At 47.1% G+C, this 27,546-nt stretch overlaps 1 protein-coding gene across 1 annotated transcript in view; it reads right to left on the bottom strand.

The window, feature by feature from the left end:
- Positions 1–27,546, bottom strand: part of ATRN (attractin) — a 960,574-nt gene that overhangs the window by 276,699 nt on the left and 656,329 nt on the right. The window contains exons 23-24 of the mRNA XM_086964304.1: positions 27,241–27,316; positions 8,945–9,102 (exon numbers count right to left, since the gene is read on the bottom strand). Coding sequence (XP_086820430.1) covers positions 8,945–9,102; positions 27,241–27,316 — 234 coding nt within the window. The remainder of the gene's footprint in view (positions 1–8,944; positions 9,103–27,240; positions 27,317–27,546) is intronic.

Genomic DNA, 27,546 nt, shown 5'->3' with positions numbered 1-27,546 from the left:
TTAACGCCGACTCTAAAATACTAGCCAAAATCCTAGCTGTCAGACTCACTCCCCTAATGACTAATTTAGTGCTCCCTGACCAGTCAGGATTTATCCCCACTCGCTCCACAGCGCACAATACCAGGACACAATTCGCATTATCCCACTATCTACAGCCTTCCACGAGGGCGGTAGCTATAATGTTGGACGCTGCAAAGGCGTTCGATTCAGTGGAGTGGAGCTACCTGATCACTATACTTAACAGAATGGGCTTTCCTAAAAGATTTGTGCAATGGGTGAGACTACTCTACACCAACCCGTGCGCTAGGGTGCGAGTGAATGGCTACGTGTCCAACGATTTCCCTATAGGACATGGTACGAGACAGGGTTGTCCCCTGTCCCCCCTACTATTTGCCCTCGCCCTCGAGCCCCTTGCGTGTAGGATCAGGCAAAAATACAATTCCTCGGCCCTGCGTTTCACGGACAGACCCCTTCATATATCATTATACGCCGATGATATGCTCTTGTATGTGCACGATCCGGCCACTAACTTAAACCCGCTTCTACGGGAATACGTGAAGTTTGAGGGTCACTCCGGACTTGCCATCAACTGGACCAAATCCTACATTATCCCCTTGACTGATATGGCTGACCCCATACACACGGACTATCCATTGGTCTGGCAAACGGACCCAATTCGCTATTTAGGGGTCATGTTCCATAGAGACCCGGAGGTGGTGATTAGGGCGAACTATGGCACTGTCATTTCCACGTTGGAAGATAAAATCCGGCGTTGGATTCAGCTCCCTCTGTCGTTGGCAGATCGCATAGCGATTGTCAAAATGAATGTCTTGCCCAAGTTCCTTTACCTGTTTAATAACATTCCGATCACCCCCCCTGGCGAGGTATTCCGTCGCATAAAAACACTTACGTTACAGCTCATTTGGGCGGGTAAACAGGCGCATATTGATTTGCAGACCTTGACGCTCCCATATATCAAGGGGGGCTTTGGTGTCCCGGATTTTTTACTATATTACCTTTGCGCGCAAGCTCAATTTGCTGCATACTGGTTTCACGAGGTCCCCTACCTCACGCACACAGCTATTGAAAAAGATGATGTGGCGCTAGTGCCCCTCACTTCCATGCTCACGCATAAGCGCCCTCCCCTTCACTCCCAGGACATCAATCCGGTGGATACCACTGTTAAAGCATGGAACAAATTGAGTCAATTAACACATAAATCACCATTGTTTGCCCCTTCCCTGCCGTTGGCACATCACCAGGCTCTATCGGTCACTGGGGAATCGGTGGGCATGTCCTTACTGCAACAAGTGGGCATATCCACGCTCGCCGATTTATTCTGTGAGGGGGAATTTATAGAAATAGACGACATGACGTATGTACAGAATAAGTCCCCGTTGTTTATATTCACACACTACAGGCTGAAAAGGGCGTTACGGGAACACTACCCCACTTTCCCACAGGAACCAGATTCCCTGTCTCCCCTACAGCTGATGATTGCATCCCCAAACATCTCCCATATGGTGTCACGGCTGTACTCCTCAGCTCAGGCGGACTTACCTCACTCCACGGCCAGGGCCAAGGGGCCCTGGGACACGGTACTTGACGATCCGCTCACTGAACAGGAATGGCAGCAGGCATGCGCGCTAACTCAGATCCTTACTCCCAATGGGAATCTCCGTATCATACATTTCAAGTTTTTACACCAAGCCTACTATACCCCGGCTCGCATGCACAAATATGGTTTGTTAGATGTTGACCAGTGTAAACGATGCGGGAGGAAGGGGGCTGACTTCCTACACCTAGCCTGGTCATGTGCAGCGATCCAGAACTACTGGAGCGAGGTTTTCATTGCTTTGTCTGCCATGCTGAGCTCCGACATACTATGTTCTATAAGAATGGGTCTTCTGGGAATAACGGCCCGATTTAAGGCTGTTAAACGTAAATTCTGTGTTATCGCGCTGCTGCTGGCCAAGAGACAAGTAGCTCAATGCTGGAATAGCTCCAAGAAACCAACTGTGGCCAGATGGCTGGGGGACATGGCCAGCTGCAGAGATAGGCTCAGAACCTACGAGGAGGACATGCCGGCGAAGTCCAGACCTAAGCACTTTTGGTGTTATCTCACTGATTTTCTAGTTGCAAGACAGGCTGCAGAGGAGGAGCAAGGGCTCCCTGAGCTACCGCCTGGGTGATATGTCTTTAACGATTGCCATTATTCACGTGAGCGCTGGTCCCTGCACGTGCCATTGTTTCTTGAATTGCACTAATCATTTCTTTTTTTTCTTCAGGGGTAATGGTCTCCAGTTAAATGTTGTACCCAGGTCTGCTGGTTGCGACCCATGGTTCCTAAAAAAAACACAAATACCGTTACAAGACCCAACTGTATGTTTTACACTGCCGTCCCGACTGCTTGTATCTATGTACAATGCGCGTTTATTGTGGATTCCACCTTCGCAGCCGGCCCCAGGGTTGTAGGCTACCAGCTGTGTAATGTTATGACTTTGCTACAATAAAGGTCTTGGGGGAAAAAAAAAAAACTGTACCTACCTGACCCTGGGAGACCCCTGAGTCTATGCCCAGAACCTTAACTCTACCAGTCGAGTACTTACCTAAAAGCTGATAACTCACTTTTCTTCCATGGGCTAACATTGACTGGTTTCACTCAGAATTTCTTCTAAGTGTGGAGTTTTGGAACTTTAAAATATTCACCTAAAATCAGCCGAACAACGAATTCCGACTTACTCACCTGTTATCAGGAGAGACCTCAGTGCTGCATCTTTTAGCCCGGCACAAACCCTGAAAAGTAATTTTAACCGTACTTACCAGTAACCTGAGTCTTCTTCCATAGGAAACCATTGACTGATTTTCTGTGAAATTTCTTTTAAGTGTCGATTTCTGCAAACTACAAATATTCTTTAAAAATTGTACCAACTACAAAAACGTAACTGCTTACCTGTTTTAGATAGATGTCCCAGTGCTGAACCTAGGAGTCCAGTACTGGATTACAAAAGTAACGTGAACATACCTTACTTTCAACTTGAATTTCCTTCTATAGGATAACATTGGTAATTTCAACTGAAAAAGTTTCTACGTGTCAACTTTTAAAATAAAATAATATTCCTGAAAAATCACTACTATAACCAAAACGCTTTTACTTAACTGTTTACAGCTCATGTCCCAGGGCTGAATCCAGGATCCAGTCCAGTGGTTAGAAAAGTAATCTACAAAATAATTAATTGCATTTGACTGAAAATTCCCATTGAGCTCAATGTTGCATTGTTTTTTTTTTATTTCAGTTAATTGATTTTCCAAACAAACAAAACAATAGCCATCTTTTCATTGCAGTCATATATAGTATGCTAACATCAATCCTGTATATAAGGTAGTTGTTACAAGTACGTCCACTTTACATGGTACAGAATACCATTATCCAACTTCTTTTTATCAAAGGGTAGGGGAAAATGTCACTTGTGTAAGTGTCACTGTATGTTCCTTGTCGGTGAACTGCAGCACATTGAATGGAGCAGTTACTATCAGCTTTTCTTATATTAAGTTCCAGTATCTCTAAAAAGAGGTGAGCATCACATAGACTACATCACTATTCTCCATATTATGTTGCACTCCACTATTCCTTCTTACTCGGGGAGGACACCCCTCACTCAGTATGTACATCTCTGCATTGTCAAGTGTATGGTAGTCTCCATGCTTTCTGCCCCTTCTTCCCGTGTGTGTTCTAGTAGATAGCAGGTCAGTGGGGCCCCAATGTCCCTAGGCCGTGAAGCCCTAGGTAGCAGCTCAGCGTATGTAGTAAGGCGCTCCTGGCATTGCACCAGATCAGTAATCAGTAAAATTGGGCGCCCGCCCCCTGCTCAATGTGCATGGTATCCGCCTCTTAGTAATGAGCAGAGCGAGTGCCACATACTTGCAGTGCACTGCCAGCACCGGCTGAACATAGCCAAGCACAGCCATCAATGGCATGGGTTCCATGCGCGTGTTTGTCATTAATGTCAACGCTACAAACACCTTTGCCCAATATTCTCCCATCTCCTGGGCAGGTCCAGGCTAGAGGTAGAAAATCTGCCCCTGGTGCTTTGTACCGGTCACATCTATCGGAGTCCCACAAGTGATATCTATGTAGCCTAGCAGGTGTAAAATATAGTTTATGTAGAAATTTATAATGTATGATACGAAGTCTACTACTGGACGACACTCTCTGTTTGTACTCAACAATATTCCCATTGGTCGTCTGGACATGTCAACACCCAGTTCCTCCCCCCATCGTGCGCGAGCAGGGGCAGCCGGCAACTCCCTCCCTGTGTGGACTGTATTATTTAAGAGGGAGACAAGACCCTAGCCGTCGTACTCTTGAGTAACAATTGTAGGGGGTTTAGCTCCTGTGGTTCCTCAGGGAAGTTCGGGGGGAGAGATTTGATACCCTGCCTAAGTCTGATATACAAAAAGACGTAAAGAGGGGATTGTCCCAGTCCCTGAAATATCTGTTTTATCGAGCGGAACTGTCCGTCGCAACATAGGTGCCCACATGTGTGAATATGTGTGCGATTCCTGAAATCATGGAACAGTGTCTCCTGGAGAAGGGGCATACTCGGGTGGTATGTAAGTGGCAGCAATGAGGAATATAGTTGAGGTGATTGTAGTATGCACCCTATACGATGCCACGCCATCACCGTGCTTGTAACAGTGGTCGGCCTTTGTTCCCTAGGGCTGGGTGGTTCATGAATCACTCCATCCAAGGGAAGTGGGTGTGCAAGCCAATGCTCCGCCGCAACTTCCGGCTTATACCTCGGCTGTTTAACCCAAAACCATGCATAATGTGCCTGTGCGCTGATGTGGTATAATTCGAAGTTTGGAATTCCGAACCCTCCCTGGGCATATTATCTAGTGAGGAAGTCCCATTGTAACCTTGGCTGTTTCCCTCCCCAGACTAGGCGCGTCATTTCCGATCTGAGCGTCTTGAAAAAAAAATGCCCAGGGTAATAGGGAATATTTTAAAATAGATAAATTAGTTGTGGCAAGACCACCATTTTAATCAATGAGGCCCGGCCTACCATAGACAAGGGCAACGCAATCCAACGGGTCACAGAGTCTGCTATTCGGGTCATTTGCAGTGCCATAATTCAAACGCATAAGTTCCTCCCTGTCCCTGGTCAGCTGTATCCCTAAGAAGCGCAGTTCGTCCTCACACCACTCCAGGGGGTAATCCAGAGGGAACCAAACTGTAGACGCAGTCAGCGGAAAAATACAAGATTTCCCCCAATTTATTTGGATTCCCGACAGTTTCCCAAATATAATAAACTCCTGTAGGATCGGATTTAGATTGTCTTGCGTATTCCGGATGTAGAGCGTGATATCCGTATGATGGGACATGAGCACCTGCCACATGTTACACTGCAGGGCCTTGTCATTGTGGCGTTGCCTTAGTCTTGCCGCAAGAGGTTCGGCTGCTATTGCAAAAAGCAGGGGGGAGAGAGGGCACCCCTGTCGAGTTCCCCGAGTGATAGGAAACGCCGGAGATGTTCTTCCATTAACTGACACTTTGGCCACAAGCATTTGATATAACAACCGAATCCATGAGAGGAAGAGAGGGGGGAACTCCATTCTCAGCAGCACTCCAAATATGAAATCCCATTCAATGGAGTCAAAAGCCTTAGCGGAATCTAAAAAAAATAGCAGCCATAGGCAGTTTGGGTGATACATTATTAAGAATCGTAAATAACGTCCTTAGGTTGTGGGACGTAGCTCTTCCAGGCACAAAGCCCGACTGATCAGGAAGGATCAGGTTTTCCATTAGCAGGCTCAGCCGGGTGGCGACCAGCTTAGATAAGATCTTGGTGACAATTTAGGAGGGAGAGGGGCCTATAGTAATCGCAGTGCTGGGGCAGTTTTCCTGGCTTCAATAATGAAGTAATAAAAGCTTCTCGCATAGATCCAGGGAGGAGACCAACTCTAGAAACTCCTCATACACCTCTCTTAGAATGGGGGCCATGAAGTCAATATATGTTTTGTAAAATTCCATCGGGATTCCATCTGTTCCCGTGGCCTTCCCCGATTGTAGCCCCATGATGGCTTCTCTGACCTCGTCCAGCTCAAACAGGGCACTTAATGTTCGCTGTACATCACTGGGCCATCCCAGGGCCACATCCATCAGATATTCCTCTAAATCTAATTCGCCCACCCTTTGGCTTGTGTATAAGCATCGATATTGCTGTGTAAAGGCATTTAGTATATTTGCTGTGTCCCGATACATTACCCCCTCCACATCCTCCAGCTCTAGTATAAAGTTTGCATATCTAGGGTTCCTGACCATGTGCACCAGCATTTTACCCCGCCGCTCCACTTCTCCATAGCTTCGCGCCACCCAGTGTTTGCCCCGGAATCTCGTTTCTCTCCGGGCTGTGTTCATGTATTCTGTAAGTGTCTCTAGGAACTTAGCTTTGGTAGCATTGTTCGGTGCCATCGCCAGATCAGCATCCAGCAATTTAAGTTCTGTCTCCAACTTACGTATCTGGTTGGTGATGTCCTTAAGCACTCCCGCCCCTTTAGCAATACAGAAACCGCGGAGAGTAACCTTGAACGCCTCACAAATGGTTTCTACACTATTAACTGAACCCTTGTTTCACGGCACCGGGTCTCAGTCGCTCTACGCCGGAGGCTCTCCACCATTCCCCATCCGTCTCCGCCAATATCACCAGCAACCGCTCCTCGTACAAGCACCCTAATACCCATTAAGATCTGCTGAATCCCCCGCCAGTCGCTCTTATTGTCCGTGGGGGGCTGGGGGCGGGGGGTGGGGGAATGTAGCAGGGCCGCCACGTCTCCCTCCGCCTCCGATGTTTCCCTTGCGGCCTAGGCGCCTCGAGGTCAGCCTCGGTCTAAAGTGGGCACAACAGCCGATGCCTGCTCATGCACAGCACCATTTCGCCTCCCGGGCCCGGCGATTAAACCGTGTCCGATGCTCCTGATTTTTTGCAGGGAGCTGCAGTCAGGTTAGTTCTTGCAGTTGGAGCACTCAAGTACCATAGATGGCACAATATGGCAGGATAATTGTAGGATATTAACACCGGGCAGCAAGTGCCTCACATCAGTGTGGCCATTTTGCACGTGCGCCACCTAGCGCCCCTCTGTCTTCAATGTTGCATTGTGTTTGAAATTATGTTGCCTACTGCAACCAACTGTAAGTATTGTATTCAAAGAAACTATTGCCTATTTGAAAGGTATTTAACTGAAGTAATCTAAGCTGAGAAAGTGAATGAAATGAAAAGGCGTTTTATAAAGCACTTATTGCTTGCTTGAGTCGTCAAGCGCTGAAAAAAAGAAGAAAAAGAAGGACAGCGCTAACTAAAGGGGATCCTAAGTCGAGGGGAGTGGGGTTCTATCTGTTAAACAGAAAGGTTTTTAGTTGTTTCCGAAAGGAAGACAAATCAGGGTTAGCCCTCAAATGCAGAGGGAGGGAATTCCATATCTTGGCTACGTTATAGGAAAATAGCCGGCCTCCTGCTCTGGATTTCCTTATTTCAGGGACTGTGGCAAGAAAGGAGTTAGACGAGCGCAACTGTTCAGTCGGATAGTATGGGGTGATTAAAGAATAATTAATCACTGGGCCTGTTTTCCAAAAGGCCCGTTGCGCAATACATAGAGATTTAAAAGTAACTCTCTCTCTGACAGGAAGCCAGTGGAGGCTCCTCAGTCCAGGCGTGGCTGAGAGTCTACAGGGAAGCTGGAGCAATGTGCGCGCAGCGCAGTTTTGAATTATCTGGAGTTTCTGGAGGATATAGTCTGGGGCTCCTAAGTACAGGGCATTGCCAAAGTCAAGGCGGGATTGAATCAAGCCTTGAATCACAATGTTTGGCTTCAAAAGGCAAGAGAGGCAGAATCTTTTTAAGGAGTCTAAGAAGGCCAAAACAGATGGCTGACAGCTTGATAGCCTGACTGTCGAATGTCAGGGACTTATCCAGCCATACCCCAAGGCTTTTTATAGTTTCTTTGGGGCAGGTGGCTGACCTAGACAGGAGGGCCATATGGAGTCAATTGTGCCTGGAGCCGAGTGGCCGAGGAGCATCAGCTCGGTTTTTTCTCCATTGAGCTTAAGGCATGACAGTCATCCAGTTCTTTACTTCCTGTAAACATCCTACTAGATCAGTCCTTGCTTGAGTGTCAATTCCCTGAGCATGAGAGACCACCAGCTGAGTATCGTCCGCAAAAGTATATTTTGATACCTTGTTGGTTCTAAAAATAAAAGACCTATATCTTTTGATACAAAACAATTGACCTAGATCTCAGTTCTTGAGTGTGTGAAACCTTTTGCTGACTGAGTGTGTACAACAAATGCTTTGCACTGTCCTCTGGTACTGCCTTACGGCTCAACAAAGCTACCACTTTGGAGAGTACGGCTATATCTAGTTTTAGCCTCTGAAATACCTCTGGAGACTGGGGACTGTGCACACTGTACCTTACTTTGGTCCAGTATATACAGAGCCACTTTCTTACAGACGTAAGCCAATGCTTGTAAGTAATTTACATTCTGAAATGTCATGCTTGCACTACCTCATAGATTCTGAAAACATAAAAAGTACTACAGAATAAAGATGACGAGTCCCACAGCTTTCAACACTTGTGAGTGTACTTAAACATCTAATGCAGCTTACAAATATTAGTGTAACCATATTATATCCAGTTTCAAAATGACAGCTCCAAGTGAGGCGCACCAGATGTAACCGTAAGTTCTTGGCAGCATTTAAAAATGATATATTAGCAACAAACTCTAAATTCCACAATGCAAAGCATTTTGCTACCGATAAATACCAAGGAGACCTGCACTGGGAACAGGAAAGGAGTGATGTCTGAGTGGGGGCAATCTACTGTTTGCAGTGACTATACTTTTATAGGACAATTAACAGTTGTCTTAATAAATAAAATCAGAATTTACCTGTATTTTGATTGGCCAGGTGAAATTGCTTACATACACAAAAAATGTGATGTTAGGGTTATTGTGAAAGTCAAATTTCTCATTAGAGAAGCTGTCTTTATATTCCTTAATATTGGTCCTTGACACAACAGGAATCTCTTCTCCAGCCTGTGTACCAGCTGAGGAGAAAACAATGAGGAAAGCGAAAATGGAAACGTAGTTGGAATCACAGCGTGCATAAATTTTTATCTCCATATGATATGATTTAAAAACACAAAAGAACATCAATTTTAAGAGAGGGAATGATGGCAAATCATTTGAAACTTAGGTGTGAAGCAAATAACGTGTTTTTCATTATTAGCGTGCACCAAAGAGTTACCTTTTATTTCTTCTATTCAAAAACATGATCAGGACCAATAAAACAAGTTTCTTTTTCAAGTAAGAGGACTCTTGTGTGCGATATGTACTACTTTTTTTACTTGTACAAATTGGAGGTACAAGGGTAAAATTTTGTTCAGCATAACAAGTTTTAAAAGGAAGAGTAGGAGCAAAGTCAGCTATGATTCAGGAACCCACCTCCTTCCTTCACATGCAAGGCTTTCATCTCTCAGTGCCTACTTCCATCAGTTTTAACAAAAGTATTCATGAACCTGAAATGCCAATTAGTCTTCTGGATGACTGTGGTCAAAATCAGGAGCAAAACAACTGTAACAGTAAGCGATCTCCATAAAATACTGCATCCAACGTCTTCCAGAAATTGGGAAGATTTAGTAACATATAAAGATTTTATTTTGGGGTAATGGCCAAAAGCATCAGTCTCAAAGAAGAATATTTCTCAACAAGATCTGATAACTTTCAGCATTAACTGCAGTTCACTTCCAAAACATGATGATTGTGAATAACAATCTGATAGAGACTTCTAGCTGCAGATTCTTTAACTTTGAATTCCCCAGGAGTCAGGCTGGATCCGGAACCTTTTTTCGTGAGCAGTACCACTCGGGTGTAACGTCGTTAGCGTCAGTTATGACGTTGTGGTCATCTATATGGGCACCACCCAGGGGGCGAGGCCGTCCGTTTTTTTCTTTCCACACCAAGCGCCAATCTGGAGTAGAGCAACCCCTCTGTCTCTTTTTGACATAATTTGTTCTACTTTTTGTTGAACAAAATGTTTTTCTAGTGTGTTGAGGATGTCTTTTAGAAAGACAGGGTTTAAACCGTGTGGTACCGGTCACCATGCCATGTCTGTAACTGATCCCCTACTTGTCTGTCTCTAATGTCTCGAGTGCCACCATGCCTCTAAATTGTGCTGGGACTGACGGGCCAAGGCTCCGAAAGCCTTATGGGAGCGAGCTGTGAAGCTCCTTGCGGCCCAGCAGTTGGCATCGGCTTGCGAGATTCTGTGGAGATCTCAGTCCCGATCGAAAAAAGGGAACTGCTTCCAGAACCCTAAGTACTCTTCCTCCCCCTCGAGGTCTTCTGAACACTTGGAGAAGAGGCACAAGAAAAAGAATAAGTCTCAGCGGACCGCATCTTCGCCTCAGCAGTCGTCCGAATGAGGTAAAGAGCACCAATGCTCTAGGCATGGTTCTGCAGAGCTGGAGTAGACGCTGCCCTTACCTCCATTTCTGGGAGGTGGAGCAACCTCTGCTCAAATAAAATAATATTACGAGTTCATGTGTATTTGAGAGGGCAGACCCCCCTGTTGACCCTTAGGGCCTTGCCGGGTCGTAGGGGGCCCCTCAGATTCAACACCATTGGCTTCGGCCATAGCACGGGTGGGGCGTCATGGATCTGATTCAGGAAAGACGCCGGTCATGCATAAACGACCTTACCCTGCATCGGACCCGAAGTCGGTGCCTACTTTTAAAAACGGAAAAAAACGTTGAATTTTTCTTTTTGAATCACATCCTGTTTTTCTTTAAAGAAACGGGCTGTCATTTTTTTTTTAAGTTGCTTTATTTGAAATCAAACACAGACATGCCAGTCTGCTGTCCCCAGCAGGCCACCATCCCTGCGTTATTGCCCATTCTGAAAAGGGTTGCCTCATGAATATTGATGAGGTTGCTCCATTGCGACCCCAGTGAGAATCGCTATTTTGTCTGAGACATTAGTACATTTCATTTTGAAAGTCTCTAATTGTGATTTGCAAAAATTGCAATTTCCTGTAAAATGAAATGGTTGTACATGTGGCCCATGGTCCCCAACAGACACATCTACACAAAAGAAGCCAAAAGCTTGTAGGGAGATACCACTAGGAGCAGAAAAAGAGTGTGTGTGTGTGTGTGTGTATGTTAGAAAAGGGTGCTTGTGCTGAAGATGGGGTTTAAGTTAAATGCATGTATGCCAATAGCACCATGTGAAGCCATGGCCAATGGCATCACAATGGTGAACACCTTCAGCATGGCCCACTGAAAGAGGTGTCTTATATTGTACAACTCGAGCATGGCCTTTTAGAAGCGATACGCTTATTTGGCTAACACTGCTCAATTAGATTAGTTGTTATCAACTGCTACTTTTAACTAATAATGTCATGTTGATTTTGCACAAGTCCTACTTTTCCAATAACTCTTTGGGGTTTGTTAGTTTAAGTGCAATCGATCCATTTGATGTAACTCTGGAAGGGTAGGCAGAGGAGCTTTCGCCAGGTTGCATCAGTTGTGCAGTTAATACCTCTGAAGGACATGTCACCATTTGTATGGAAAACGAATGGTTCTCTAAATCCATGCCAGCTGGCTCTAGCATATCGACTCTTCTAGCTGACTGCAGCAGCATTGAAGGCTTTGCTGCCGTAAAAACACTGTACCACAGCACAATACTGGATGACCACATGCAGGAGAATATTAGAGGCTCATGAGACAAGTCTCATTCGTGACTGTGAACTTGTAGAGGCTGTAGCCAAAGCACCGCTGTGTGCTGTCAAAGAGCACTCACATAGCCTCCAATGATGCTACTCTCTCAGCAAAGGTACTTACGCCAGGACCACTGCTGCCAAGTAAGGATAAGTTACTTCGCTGTAATCCTAGTTCTCTTCCAGGGGTAACCTCATCAAAGTCATAAGCACTGAATATTCCTGCCCATGTGCGGGGACCCCGGAAAGAATATAAAAATTATATATGGAAATCACATATATCTAGCTCCACATATATGTATGTACATATATTATTTTTTCTCATACCAATGCAGCCCCAAAACTGAGGCTAAACAATGTAATTACCCATAAAGAGACTGCATTTGCAAGCATATAAAACACACATTAGGTCAAATAGCACTTGAACTCTGTGTTTTAAGTAGCAAAACACTCATATATCATGAGCATTGTAAATAAACTAGACATTGTTAGGCCACAGGCTGCATTGTAAAACCATAGCATAGAAAATGAAATAATTTTCAACAATAATTGGCACCGTGCCTTTAAGGCAGTCATGACCCCTGGCTTCCCATCATGCCTCAGCGGTGACAGTTAGGTCAGTTGTTCTTTGCATAACCCTGAACTCAGGGCCCGACCAGAAAACTGTAAATACTTTGATCTCATCTCATTTACCTGGGGAGGCGGGTGGGTTGCTTAGGACTTTGATGAGGATACCCCTGGAAGAGAACTAGGATTACAGGTAAGTAACGTATCCTTCCCTTCCAGGGGATCATCATCAATAGTCATAAGCACTGAATAGAATAGCAAGCCCATCAACCACCTGCAGGTAAATGAGAAACACATGACCCAACCAAAAACTGTAACAGCGGAAAATCAGCCGTTAAACAGATTCCGCAATGAGGCCTGGCCTACTTGGGTATCTGCTCTGGTGTCTGAATCTAGACAGTAGTGTCTGGTAAATTTATGGACGGACCTCCAGGTCGCCGCCTTACAAATCTCAGACATGGGCACATTATGAAGAAAATCTGTAATAGCCGCTTTTCCTCTGGTGGAATGCGATTTGAGAGAAAACCCCAGTGTCTTCTGCGACAACTGGTAAGCAAGTTTAATACATGACACTATCCACCTGGATATGGAACGTTTAGAAGCTGCACAACCAGATCTGATCGATCCATAGTTGACAAACAGTTGATCAGATTTTCTTATAGATTTGGACCAGTCTAGATAGAATTTTAAAACCCTTTTCAGGTCCAAAGAATGCAAGGCCTTCTCAGCTGTAGTGGAGGGATTGGGAAAAAAGGTGGGTAGAGAGATGGTCTGGTTCACATGGAAATCGGACACCACCTTAGGCAGAAAAGAGGGATGTGTCCTCAACACCACCCTATTTAAATGGAACAATGTATATGGCTATTTGGAACAGAGAGCTTGAATCTCGCTCACCCTACAAGCGGACGTGATCGCTACCAAAAAAGCAGTCTTCCAAGAAACATGCTGCAAGGTTGCTTTATGAATGGGTTCGAAAGGAGGACCCATCAATTTCGATAGCACCAGGTTCAACTCCCAGGGGGGCGACGGAGGACGTATTGGAGGGTAGACCACCTTCAAACCCTGCAGAAAATCTTTCACAGCTTGTAACTGGAAAAAAGAAGGTTGGGAAGGTTAGCGTCTATAAGTTGTTATAGTTGCTAAAAGCACCTTAATGGAGTTATATTTCAACCCTGCTTTAGCCCGATATAAAAGGTAAGGGGGAATGGCCTCTTCTTGACCCTTGATAGGATGACAATTGTTCTGTATACACCACATGTAGAAACGCTTCCACTTGCATGCATAGGAATGCCTTGTGGAAGGATGTCTCGCTTCTTTCAAAATGGACATGCTGTCCTGCGGCAGTCCCAGGTGGCCGTATTGTATGACCTCAGGAGCCATGCTGCCAAGTTCAGTGACGGAAGATTGGGATGATGAATCCTCCAGTTCATCTTGGATAGCAGGTCCGGCCTGCACAGCAGCTTCCTGTGAGGACACTCAGACAGATGTAGAAGGTCCGTGTACCACCACTGTCTCGGCCAGTCGGGGGCAATGAGAATCATCTTTGTGTACCAGTGAGCTAGCTTGCTCACGACCTTCGGGATCAGCGGAAGGGGTGGAAAGGCATACACAAATTCCCCTGACCAGTCCATCAAAAGGGCATTCCCTTTCGATCCTGGTCGGTATTTTATTTTATTTTTATTTATTTTCAAAGTTTTATATAGCGCGAACAAGATCTTTGCAGATATCAGAGCGCTTTACATAGACGGGTACATGAGGGAACAAAGTCAAATAGGTAGGTCGATAGTTCATAGAGTACAGAAGGGAACATAAGGGAACAAAGTCAAATAAGTAAATCAGTAGATTATACAGTACAAATAATACAATTGGGTGGCTGCAAAGCAATCAAGTGGGTGATAAGACAGCTCGTACAAATAGATAAGGGGTCAAGCAAGTAATACAGATCATCGCAGGGTGTTGATAGGGTTCGAGATAGTAGTACAGGTGAATTTAGCCATGAGGATAGCTTTTACTTCTTTTTTGAAGAGTGTAGTGGAAGAGATAAGCCTGGTTTCGGGAGGGAGTGAGTTCCAAATCCTAGGCGCCATTCCTGAGAAAGAGCGCTTGTATGTTTTCTCCTTCCGGAATCTTCGAGGTTTCAGCAGAAGATTGTTTGCGCCTCTCGTGTTTCTGATTCCCCCAGAGATTGTCAATTTCTGAGCAAGGTAGCCGGGTGAGTTTAGGTGTACAGCCTTGTGTATCATGCAGGCGATTTTCAGATGTATTCTGGCTTCAAACGGCAACCAATTCAGGGATTTCAAGTCAGGGGTGATGTGGGAGTGCTTTTTTGACCCCGTGATGAGTCTCGCTGCAGCATTTAGTGATGCTTTTAGTGGTGCGGTTGTAGTTAGGGGTAGTCCGCAGAGGGAGGTGATGCCGTATTCAATTCGTGGGATGACTAGTGCTTGCACCGCTGTTTGGAAGTCTTTGGCTGGGAGGTAGGGTTTAAGTTTCCTCAGAGTATTGATCTGGAAGTTCGCTCCCTTTGTAGCTTTGCTGACATGTCGCTGCATGTTGAGATTGGTGTCGAGTGTTATGCCTAAAGATTTTGCTGATTCCACGATGGTGGGTTGGACATTGAGTGCGGTTAGGAGTTTAAGCCAATGTTGAGTGGTGGATATCTTCGCTGGAGGTGCGATCAGAAGGAACTCTGTTTTCAGGGCATTGAGTTTGAGGTGATTGTCGGCAAGCCAGGATTGGGTGCATCTGATCGTTGAGTTCAGGAGCAGGATGTCATTGGGTGATTGCAATTTGAGGTAAAGTTGGGTGTCATCGGCATACATGTGAAAGTGTACATTGGATTCTTGTAGCAAAGTGGTGAGAGGTTCCATGACTAGGTTGAACAAAGTTGGGGATAGAGAAGATCCTTGGGGGACGCCTAGCGTTACAGGTACTGGCGTGGACATCAGGTTGTTGCTCTTGAATTTCTGCGTCCTGTTGCGGAGAAAGGAAGTGAACCATTTGAGGACAGTTCCAGATAAGCCCATTCTTTTGTTTAGTAGTTCTAGTAGATTCTCATGTTTAACGGTGTCGAATGCAGAGGAGAGATCAAGAAGGATGAGGAGGCAGGTGTCATTTTGGTCTAGCATTTGAAGTGCGTCGTCAATTATGTGAGTCATAGCCGTTTCTGTGCTATGTCCTGCTCGGAAACCTGACTGGTGAGCGTTGAGGAGATCGAATTGCTCAATGTGTTTAGTCAATTGTAGTTGTGCGCATTTTTCCAGCAGTTTGGCGAGAGTGGGGATATTGGTGATGGGACGGTAGTTGTTGAGATCCGCGGGGTCGGCTGTTGGTTTCTTTAGTAGAGGTGTGACCTGACCAACTTTGAGGGAGTCAGGTATGCTTCCTTGTAGGAGAGAGCTGTTGATGATTTTAGTCCAGAGAGGGAGAATCAGTGGGGTAAACTCTTTTACTGCGAAGGCAGGGAGGGGATCCGTGAGGTGATTGGATGGTTTCAGGGTGCTGAGTAATTTGCCAATTTCTTCTTCCGAATAAGTGTCAAAGGTTGACCATGTCGCATTGTTTTTTGGTTCAACGGGTGCTGGGCATTTGGGTTTGGAGTAGAGGCTTGCGTCAGTGAGGAGATCGCTTTTTATTTTGTCGGTTTTTTGGATAAAGAAAGCAGCGAAGTCTTCACATGAGGGTACCACGCGCCCAGTGTTGAGTGGTTGTGGTGGCTCTTTGGATTGCGATTTGATTAGCTCAAACAGTTTTCTCGGGCGGTTCTTTGCTTGGTTAAGTTGGAGGCGGAAGAAGTCCGATTTTGAGCGTTTTATTTTCCTGAAGTAGGCGTTTCTCTTCTTCTTCAACTCTTTTAGGTGTATTGCAGTGGGGGCTGATCTCCAGGTCCGTTCTGCCATTCGCATGTCTCTTCTATCTTCGTTGAGACTCCCGTCGTACCATGGTTTGGAGATTTTAGTGGCAACTCTTTTTAGTTGCATAGGTGCAGCCTCATTGATTATCGAAGTCATAGTGTTGAGATAGTGGTCAGTCAGAGTTTGGACGTCCGAGGCGCCTGCAGGAGGGAGAAGGAGATTGCAGCTGTTAGGGGGCAGAGAGCCAGGGTTGAGCTTTTTCGAGTTTCTTTTCCAGACCTTGGGCTTTGATAGTTGCACAGGGTTGACTTTGACTTTTTCGTTGATAAAGAATGTGATAATGTGATGATCTGACCAGTCACAAGGTTGGATGGATTCGAGTTGGATAGAATGCTCTTTGGAGATGATCAGGTCGATGGTAGAGCCTTTCTCATGGGTCGGACTGTTGCATATTTGGGTGAGGTTCAGGGCATCGAGGAAATTTTTAAGACTGTTTACCACTGCGTCGTTGCTATCATTCCAGCGGAGGTTGAAGTCCCCAAGGTATATTTGGGTGAGCTGGCGACCGGAATTGGTTGAAATCATATCCATGATTTGCTGGGAGAAGGTGAGGTTGTCCCTGGGTGGGTGGTATATGCTGTGCAGAGTGCATATCGGTTTGCCCTCACTAATAATGTCGAGGCAGATGTATTCACAGGATGTTGGGGATGGCAGGGATGTGGAATTGACTTTCTGAACAGAGAGGTTGTTCTTGTATATGCATGCGATTCCGCCACCTATTTGGCCTGTTCTGTCGAGCCTGATAATGTGGAAGTTGGGAGGAACCAGAATGTCCATTATGGGTGTCGAGGATTCAGTTAGCCACGTTTCAGTCAAGATGATTAGGTCAAGGCCCTGCGATAAGAGGAGTTCAGCAATGGCTGCTGAGTGTTTCGTCGCCGATCTGCAGTTGAGAAGCGCGCATTTGAGACGGGGTGTGTAGAGGGTGTTAGATTGTTCTAGCGAGAGAGGGACTTCTCTAAGGTTATTGGGGATGGAGGCTCTGCTGTTTAATGTGGGTGGTCTAAGGGGATTTGGGTGTATCGTGGGAATGTTGCGGTGTAGGGTGCTTGTGTGAGTTTGGGGGGCTGGTTCATAGGAGCGGAGAAGGGTGAGTGTGTCGAGGTCAGAAGAAGAGTTGTGGGTGCGGCGAGGGCGGTTGTTGCGATTAAGAGCTGGGATTGATGTCAGCTTGGGGCATAGCTGAGTGCGAGAGTTAGTCTGAGAGGTGGGGGACACATTTGGCGGGGAGGTGTGGATGTGTGAGGCGTTGCAGGGGCGTTGCTGGGGACTACGGGAATTGCTGCGCCTATGAGCAGGGTTTGAAGCCTGGTGTGGGGCGTGGTGAGGGTGGGGGTCCGCCGGGGGGGTAGGAGGCGGGTTGGGAAGGGGGGTGGAGGTGGCTGGGTGGTGTATAGGGCGTGTGAAGAGTCGTTCTTTGATGACCTGGATGTCTTCTTTGATCTGAGTGAGGGTGGCCATGATGAGTTCCATCGTAGGGTAGGTGGTGGGGGTGAGGGTGGCAGTCAGGGATGATTGGCTGGCCAGGGAATTCGTGTGCAGGCGGGGGGTTGGGCTGGTGTTCGGGCAGGTCTGCGTTGTGTTGGAGCGTGGGATAGGGTTAGGGAGGTGAGAGGTTCTGGACTGTTGGGGAGTGGATGGGGTAGGGAGGAGATTGATGTTATGGGTGGGGGCATTGGCGGTAGGCGTGGGGGACAACGTGTAGGCTGGGAGACTGGTAGCTGTGTTGGAAGGAGGATAGTGGGGGCTGAGAGTAGGAGGGGGAGTGGGAGTGGAGATGATCCTGTTAAGGGGAGGGGGCGTTAAATTAAGAGAGGGAGTACGTTCTGCGCAGTTGATTGGTGGGTAGTGAGGACTGAGAATGGGGGGGGATAAAAGGGGGGAATTGTCAGAATGCGTGTAATTCTGGTGCTGGACTAAGTTGGGAGTGTTAAGTGTGGGGATTGTGCTGTCAGCGCCGAGCGGGGTGTTAATGCCCACTGTAGGTGTGAAAGGTGTGTTGAGGGTATGTGTGGAGGTCCGGACGTTGGTGGAAGGGGCGGGGGAACGGGCGATGTGTGAGGGGGAGCAATCTATGTCTGAGATGGGGTGCTGAGTTGGGATAGTGAGGTTGTGGGTAGGGGATGGGAGGTCAGGGGTGGTAGGGGTGTCCCTGATTGAAATGTATGCAGCTGAGAGGTCATGGTTGGTGGGATTGGGGGAGATATGCGTGTTTGTTCGTGACTTGGAGAGGTGTTCTTTGAAGGTGGGGAACATGTTGTCTAGCAGTTCCAGGTTCTTGTCTGTGGATTGTAATAGGACCATCCCGGTATTGTAAATAGTGATGGTGGCTCTGCCTGGAAAGACCCGGGATGGGGAGATGGAGAGAGTTTGGCTGTGTGCGGATTTTCTAGTCGAGGAGACGGTGAGTAGGGTGAAGAACGCTTTTCTCCATTGAGCTCTGCGTGTGGTGTGGAAAATGATATCGGTGTTCAGGGATCCATTAACCGGTGAGAAGTAGGTGTCAGCGAAGGGCTTTTCCGAGTGTGACCTAAGGAAGTTGTGTTTAAAGCGTTTGGCGGCTTTTTTGGTGAGTGATGGTGGGTATATGATTTTGTATGTATGTTTGCCGATGGGGTCCATGTTGCGTTGCAGGATTAGGTGGGTGTGGGAGGATGCAGTAGTGGGCTATAGTGGTACCAATGTGCAGAAAGACATGTTTGCAGAAAAAACGGGTGCATACAGTTGGAAACACAATGATAAGCTACAGCAAGCAAGATGTTATAGAAAGTGACACTAGTACTCAGCCAGCCTTTCCAGGCTATGAGAGTGAGCAGTAGGGCAAATACATACGGTAACTAGGAAGGTACAAAGTGTAATAATAGGCGTAATACTGATAAAATATAAGGGTAGGGTACAATGGGTGAGTGCACTATACTATAGTTGATAATATTGATATTGGAAAGGATCCAGATACACAGTTTACAAGACTCAAAATTCAAAAATCGAGGGTGACACTGATTGTCGGTTCAACTAGTGTGAGGTAGAAATCTGTGCATTTACAAATGTTCAGAATACAAGTGAAAGTGGCACTAGTGAGGGCTCCTAATATACGAGGTAATAGTCTGTGCATACAGGTGTTCAAAATATCGATATAGGTGTAGTACTACAATGATGTGTAAACACTCTGGCCTATATAAGGTAGTAATCTGAGCAATACAAATGTTTAGAGTAGAGCTAGAGCGTACTAATACAGTGATGGCAAACACTCTTTCCTATATGAGGAAGCAGTCTGTGTAGTACATACATTCATAAAAGGCTAAAAGGGCAATATTGCACAAATATAGTAATAGGTAGGCATTCTTTCATATATGAGGTAGTAATCAGGTCTAAACAAATAATAAACTATAGTGAGAGTATAATAATATAGGCATAGGCCGGCATTCTGTTCTACTAGTCTAAAATACTATAATCCCATAGAGACTGGAGACTAGACTAAGATGGCCGCCAAATAGTTCAGATCAGGCAAGTAGTCCTTTGTTTGTTGCTAAGCAGGCTGGGAGTAAGAGAGAATAGTCCTCTTTTGCTGCTAATGCTCTGAGCACCGGGGAAGAGATTCCACTTTCTGTTCAGGCAACCAGAGCTCAAGTCTGGCTGGGAATCTTATCTCTATGTGGGGGAGTTGAGCTGAAGGGGCACGTGGAAGACAGAAGGTATGGGGGGATTTATTGTTACAGTTTTATGGCCCCCGCCATTTTGTACAAAGGAATAGAGTTTTTCAGTGAGTTAGGCTTTTCAAAAGGAGAGTCGGTGGGTGGGAAAAGTAAATACCTGAGTTTTGTGCTTCAGTCCATCTTGCCAGCAGAGTTATACAGAAGCATTACAAAAAAACCATGGTTGGCTTCCTTCCCCTTCATGGGTGTATGTGACTGGTTATAATAATGTATCCCAGCAGTATACCGATGTCACGGGGGGGGGGCAGACTTCGGTGTTCCGCCACCCCAACTGGCCCTAATTTGCTTTTTTTGATTGTGAGCTGTGTTAGCTCTCACGGCTCCGCTTCGTGATCTTGTGACCCCCGCCGTGTGAGCCAGCACCTGTGGCCAGCGTCCCTCCCGGCTCTCCAGACCGCTCGTGCTCCTCTGCTGCGTTGTGCGGGGGAGGGGGGGGGGTCGCCGTGACCCGGTGCTGCCTTTGCTGCCGTCGGGACCGACCACCGACCGTGTCCGGTGCTTCTCCCGCTTTCGCCCTGGTGTCCGCTGCCCCGCTCTCATTCCTCTGCTGTGGCGGTGGTGCAAAGGGGTGGGGGGGCTCCGTTGTCGTCTTGTTCCGATGTTGTTGTTGTTGCTTCAGCCCCCTTCGGTCCTGGGGTGTCCGCTGAGGTGTCTCCCTGGCTCCCGGTCTCCGCTTCTGTTCGGGGGTGGGAGGGGACACTCCGGTGTGCGTTCTGTTCTGTACCTGGCTGTGTAGAGGGGTCCGATGCTCCGTTTTATTCCTGGTGCCCTCTGCCCCGCTCTGATTCCTCTGCTGCGGCGGTGGTGCAAAGGGGGTGGGGGGGCTCCGTTGTCGTCTAGCTCCTCGCTGCTCTCGGTGATCTCCTGTCAATGCCGGTGCAGGTGCAGCGAACGGCGTCCTCAGCAGAAAACAGGCGGATGTTCCGATGTTGTTGTTGTTGCCTCAGCCCCCTTCGGTCCTGGGGTGTCCGCTGAGGTGTCTCCCTGGCTCCCGATCTCCGCGTCTGCCTTCCGTTCGGAGGAGGGAGGGGACACTCCGTTGTGCGTTCTGTTCTGTCCCCGGCTGTGGAGGAAATCGGGTGTCTCTTACAACCGACCCGAGCCTCACTCCGCCTCGTTGTTGTTCCGCTATCACTGAATCTGGAATCTGGAATCTGGAAGCGAATTCTTGGCATTTGGTGTTTTCGTCGTCCGTGAAGAGGTCCATGGTGGGATGACCCCATGACTGGAAGATGCTTTAGACTACCTCGTCGTTGAGAACCCAGTCCTCTCTTTCTTCGAAATGCCAGCTTAGAGCATCCGCTCTCACGTTCTTTTCTCCTGGGAGATGGACTGCTGTGACTGACAGATTCCGAGCCAGGAGCCAATCCCACAGATTTTGGGGAAAGGGTGCGTGAGCGTGTTCCTCTCTGTTTGTTAAAGTAGTACATTGTGGTGGTGTTGTCCATTTGTATTAACAATAATGATGCTTGAATCGAGGGCAGGAAAGCTTTGAGGGCTAGATGGACTGCCCTCAGCTCTAACATGTTGATGTGGTAGGATCGCTCTTTGGGACACCACAGACCTTGCCATGTGTGCCCCCCAACCTTGTAGAGAGGCATCTGTGATTAGCGTCTGTGCAGGTGGAGGTTGATGGAACGGAATTCTGACTTGCATATTTCGTCTTTTCATCCACCAAGGTATGGACACACGCGCTGTGTTTGACAAAGTTATCTTGTCGTCCCAGCGAGATGACTGCTGGTCCCACTTGTCCTGCAAATCCTGCTGGAGAGGACGCATCCGTAGTCTGGCATTGGGGACCAGAAAAATGCAGGATGCCATCAACTCTAGCAGGGAGGCAATCCTTCGCACCATCAGATCCTTGTTTCGTAGAACCAATTGGCATTTCTGAGTAATGGAACACTGTCTCTCCACCAAAGGAAACACTTTTCCTGCCTCGGAGTCTAGCAGAGCTCCCAGGAAATGTATTTTCTGCATCAGATGTGAAGTTGACTTGTTGAAAGTCACATGTAGATCCACCAGGTAGCATAGATCGATGCAGCTCAGAAAGTGGTTCCTTACACTGTCTGGGGAAGGACCCTTCAACAGCCAGTCGTCCAGATACGGGTACACGAAGACACCCCTGCGGCGTAGAGTGGCTGATACCAGTCCGATGCACTTCGTGAACACTCGGGGGATGATTTCAACCCGAATGGGAGGAGTTTGAACTGGTACTTTAGACCTATCTCGCTCTTGCCAGGCCTCGGCAAAGTTGCTGAACGGTTGGTCAACAGGCAGCTGTCAGCCTTTTTGGAGTCGAATGGACTCCTTCGACCATCACAAACTGGATTCCGCCCAGGTCAGGGCACAGACACGGCCCTCTTGGCAGTTGTCGAGGAGGCAAGATGCATCCTGGACTCAGGAGGGTCAGTGGCGGTGATCCTCCTGGACCTCAGCGCGGCGTTTGACACCGTGAACCATCAGGTGTTGATCCGACGGCTGGCTGAGGTAGGGGTCTCCGGGGCGGCCCTGCAGTGGCTGAGATCTTTTCTCTCGAATCGCTCCTACCAGGTGTGGGATGGCCCTGAGAGATCCAAATCCATTCCCCTCCAGTGTGGAGTGCCACAGGGCTCGTCATTGAGCCCCACATTATTCAATGTATATATGGCCCCCCTGGAGGACGTAGTATCCCCATATAACATCAAAATCGTCAGCTACGCTGACGATACGCAGCTAGTGGTTTCCTTATCACATCTGGCCGACAATCCTGACACCTTGAACTCCTGCCTGGCAGATGTTCACACTTGGATGGGAGATTCTTCCCTTAAGTTAAACGGCTCAAAGACGGAAATACTGCTGCTGGGGAGTAAAACTACCCTTCTCCCGCCGCTCAGTTGGCCGGGATGTATGGGCGATCCCCCGGCCCCCAAAGATGCGATCTAAAGCCTTGGAGTCTGGCTAGAACCAGACTTGTCTTTCCGCACCCAAGCCAAGAAAACAGCAGGAGTATGTTATGCCCTGCTCAGGTCGGCTCGGAAAATCTTCCCTCTATTACCGGTAACATCGAGGAAGCTGCTGATTCAGGGTCTTATAACATCCAGACTCGACTATAGTAACGCCATCTTTCTGGGCGCCCCTGAATCAACCTTTAAGACTCTTCAACAGGTCCAAAATGCAGCGGCAAGGCTGCTCATGGACATTCCGAGGACGCAATCTGCGAAACCGGCATTGAAGGCACTGCATTGGCTCCCCGTGCGGGAGAGAGTGACCTTTAAGGCACTTTGTACCGCTCATAAAATTCTCGCAGGTAAAGGTCCCCTTATTTTAAAAAATCTAGTGACTCCCTACAAAGCTGGCAGAACGCTGCGATCAGACATGAAACATCTCTTGATGGTGCCTAGAGTCAAAAAGGCCCGCACTGGTGGGAGAAGATTCTCATTTAACACGGCAAAGCTCTGGAACTCGGTCCCCCTAAAACTTCGAGCTGAGCCCTGCACACTGCGTTTCCGCAAAGGTCTTAAAACCTTTCTGTTTCCGGCATAACGCCTCGATGCTGTCCCCTTTACCATCTGATGTTGTCTGGAAGCGCCGGGATGCCCAAGGGTAGCTGCGCGCTATATAAGATTTTAAATAATAAATAATAATAATAATAATGAGAGGTCCCCACCCGGAACCGGCAGAATCTCCTGTGACTGTGAGCTATTAGAACATGAAAGTATGCATCTTGTAGGTCCAGCGAACATATCCAATCCCCCTGCCTGAGTTGTGGATATATTTGATGGAAGCGCCAACATGCATAACTTTTCTTTCTTAACATAAAGATTGAGTGTCCGCAAGTCCAGAATGGATCTGTACTCTGCTTTCTGGCCCTTTTTCTTGACCAGGAAGTATCTTGAATAAACTCCTTTCCCTCTGAGATATTGGTACCCTCTTGATGGCTGACTTTGTGAGAAGGGTGGCCACCTCTTTTTGTAGGAGTTTTAACTGATGACTCGATGTTGGCATTGGGGGACAGAGGGAGGTCGATGTTGAAAACAAAGAGAGTAACCATTCTGAAGAGTAGCTAACACCAAGCGATCCTTTGTAATGGCACGCCACTCTTCCATATGATACGCAATGCTTCCCCCCCCACTGGAGTGGTCAACAGCGCTAGGGGAAGAAAGAACTCATGGTTTGGATTGCGTCTTGTTGGAATTGTTGACTTGACGCCGATTTCCCCCGCTCCTGAGGAGCGACTGCCTGCGTATTGGGATTTTTGCTGCCCCTGTTGGTCTTGATTCTTCTGCCACTGAGGGGTTTGAACCCTCTGTTTGGGAAGATCGCTTATTGTAGAGGCAGAACCTTTTACGGAATTCCTTTTTCGAGTGTCCAATTCTGTTTTCATACGCTGCATTTCTTCATCAGTGTGTGAACCGAATGAAGATGATCCAGAGAAAGGCAGGTTCATGATATGGGACTGAGCTTCTGGCTTTAGCGCGGTAAGACGCAACCAAGAAGATCTCTTTGCACATACCCCGTGAGCATATCAATGCGCCGAAAGGGTAGCTCCGTCAGCTGCAGCGCTAATGATTTGATTGGAGACCTGGCCGCCCTTCGAAAGGATTTCTTCAAAATCCCTTTCTCCATGAAGCACTGTAGGGAATCCCAAAGGGATCTATCATAGCGGTCCAATAGCGCTCAAGCATTGGATACCTTCAGCAAGGAGGCCGAGGTGCTGCATACTCTTCATTCCCAGGAGACTTGCGTCTTGCTCTCCTTGTCTGGTGGTACAGTGGAGGAAGAGGCCACGGCATGGGTATTTCTTGCTGCTGCGATAATTACTGAATCTGGGGGAAGGTCGGCTCTGAGGAAGAGCGGATCCTCCTCTGGCGATCAATATTTTTTGTGAATCCTCGCTGGAACGGATTAGATAGTCGCTGGCGTGAGGAATACGTCCATGACTGGTTCTATGATACCCGGAACCAAGGGAAGCAGAGGTTTGGCCCCGTTTTGTGATGCAGTGTTTCAAAAATCACTGAAGACTTGGTCTGGCGAGCTGTCATGGGAATCCCCAGCTTAAGTGCCTCTCTGCTTAAAATGTCTTGGAAAGTGAACATATCGTCCACTGGAGAGATCCTCGACGGTGGACTGTCAGTCAGTGTTGGAGAATAGTCTCTATATGAGCGAGTAGAAGATGAGGAAGAAGTAGCAGATCTGTGTTCTCTTCTCCTGCTCCTTGACCAGGATCTTCGTCTGCTTGAGCGCACCGGGGTGAGCGTTCGCTCTCTGGGCCTGGAAGGAGGTCTATCCCAATCCGCCTGCTGTGTTAACCGAGCTGCTGAATCTTTATCAGGAGCCCAGTAATGTAATGGCCTGTACCATCTAGGTGACAACCTGATGGAAGGCGAATTCTGCCTTTCTCTCCTCTCAGGGGAACGTGCTGGAGGAGAAGGGTTCACCTCTTCATACAGTGATTGTGCTGGTGCTGGTGAATGTCCTGACACTGCACTGTCAGAAGAATAGATTACCACCTCCGGGGACCTAGATGCTGTTCCACGGTGAGAGATAAGAGCCTGAGGTAGATGACGATAGGCTCACTGGAGGAGAGGCCTCTCCTGAAGGGCACCTAGAGCGAGATCTGGAGCGACTCTGTGATGCATGTTGTCTTGACGGAGACTGCCCTGAAGAAAACCTCTTCTTTTTCGAAGGTGGGCTCGAGCGTACAGGAGAACGTCCCTTTGACTTAGAAGCCAATGCTGCTTTTTTTCTCGACGTCGACTTTGGAGATCTCTGCTTGGACGCTGGCCGGTGATCCGATGACGGAGTTGTTAAACTCGGCGTCGTTCTTACAGGCGTCTTCTGCTTCGACGTTGAGGTATGCTGGGTCAACCGTATGCTTCGACGCTGAAGTTGTGACTGGTGTATCGACCCCGAAGACTGATGAACCATCCTTGGCGGAGACCTGTGACTCAACGCCGAACGCCGTTGAGACGCCGACGTAGCGACTTGCTTCGACGTTGAACGCCTGTGATGAGGCGTCGACGAAGTATGTCTCGACGTCGATCGCCGGTGCGGTGACGGAGCGCTGTGCCTCGATGTCATATGCCCACCTGACGATGACCTGCCTCTCGACGTTGAATGCCGCCTGGCTGACGTCGGTCAAAGTCTTCGCCGTCGAAGGATGATGTGCTGTCTTAGAAGTTGTTTTCGTCATCGCCGGCAGCTTTGACGCCGATCCCGACGCTGACGAACAGGTCGGGACTTCTCTCGACATCTCCTCTTCTGCTGCCTTTTAGGAGACCTACCTCTTTCAAAGAGGCCATAAATTTGAATTCTCTCTCTGTCTTTGAGGGACAGGTTCTTACAGTGTTGACAGCTGTCTGAAGAATGTGTCTCAGGGAGACAGAGGATACACACAGGGTGTGAGTCAGTCCTGGCCTTCTTTTTGCCACAGGAGGGGCGAGGATCGAAAAGGGAAGGCATTTTGACTAAAATAAAAAAAAAATTGAAAAACCAAAAAGGCAGCACCAGCACTCTAAAGTCTAAAGACATCAAGTGAAAGTAAAAAACTTTAAGAATATCAAGAAATTTTTGACAGAAAGTCAAAAAAGATAGGAGCTGTAAAATCAGGGTCCTGACTGAAGGAGCCAGTAAGAACAACTGACCTAATTGTCACCCCTGAGGCATGATGGGAAGCCAGGGGTCATGGCTGCCTTATAGGCACGTTGCCAGTTTTTGTTGAAAATGCTTTCATTTTCAATGCAGCCTGTGGGCTAACAATGTGTAGTTTATTTGCAAATTTCATGATATATGAGTGTTTTGCTACTTAAAACACAGAGTTCAAGTGCTATTTGACCTAATGTGTGTTTTATATGTTTGCAAATACAGTCTCTTAAAAGGTAATTACATTGTTTAGCCTCAGTTTTGGGGCTGCATTGGTGTGAGAGAAAATGATATATGTACATACATATATGTGGAACTAGATATATGTGATTTCCATATATAATTTTTAGATTATTTCTGGGGTCCCGACAAATGGACGGGAATATTCAGTGCTTATGACTATTGATGAGGATCCCCTGGAAGAGAAACAACCTAACGTGCCTAAAGTACACTCAAAATTGAAACTGCTGTAAAAGAGCCCGAGCCAGTTAAGGCTTATGAGATGCAAGAATAGGACCGCATTCTTCTGTACCATAATGTTCTCCAAAAATCCCCTAAGTACAATTTTGAAATACATAATACATTCAAAACTTTGAGACAAAAGGTTGTTAATTTGTACACAATCAATACACGTTTAAAGGATGATTTCACTACCTGCAAAGCTTGTTGCCAGAGTAATGTTGAGGTTGAAGTTCTTGGATGCATTAATGAACATATCCAGGTCTCGATTCTGCCAATTAAAAATATAGAGGAAGTTTTAAATATATTGTTTTCAGACTATTTTATCACATTTAAATGAATAAATCATTATGCAAAGAAAAATAAACCAAACACAATGTTAAAAAGGCAGTAATAGTATTTTAACCCATTGACCATTGTTCATCTGTGTGTGTGTGTGTGTGTGTGTGTGATTTCTACTTTTTCTTTTACTCCTGCCCCTTACACAACTCTATATACAAA

The sequence above is a fragment of the Lissotriton vulgaris genome, chromosome 3_2 (genome assembly GCF_964263255.1).
Source record: "Lissotriton vulgaris chromosome 3_2, aLisVul1.2, whole genome shotgun sequence".
In the NCBI taxonomy this organism is placed as follows: Eukaryota; Metazoa; Chordata; class Amphibia; order Caudata; family Salamandridae; genus Lissotriton; species Lissotriton vulgaris.
The sequence above is the reverse complement of the archived record's forward strand: the minus strand, read 5'-3'. Positions and strand labels throughout refer to the sequence as shown.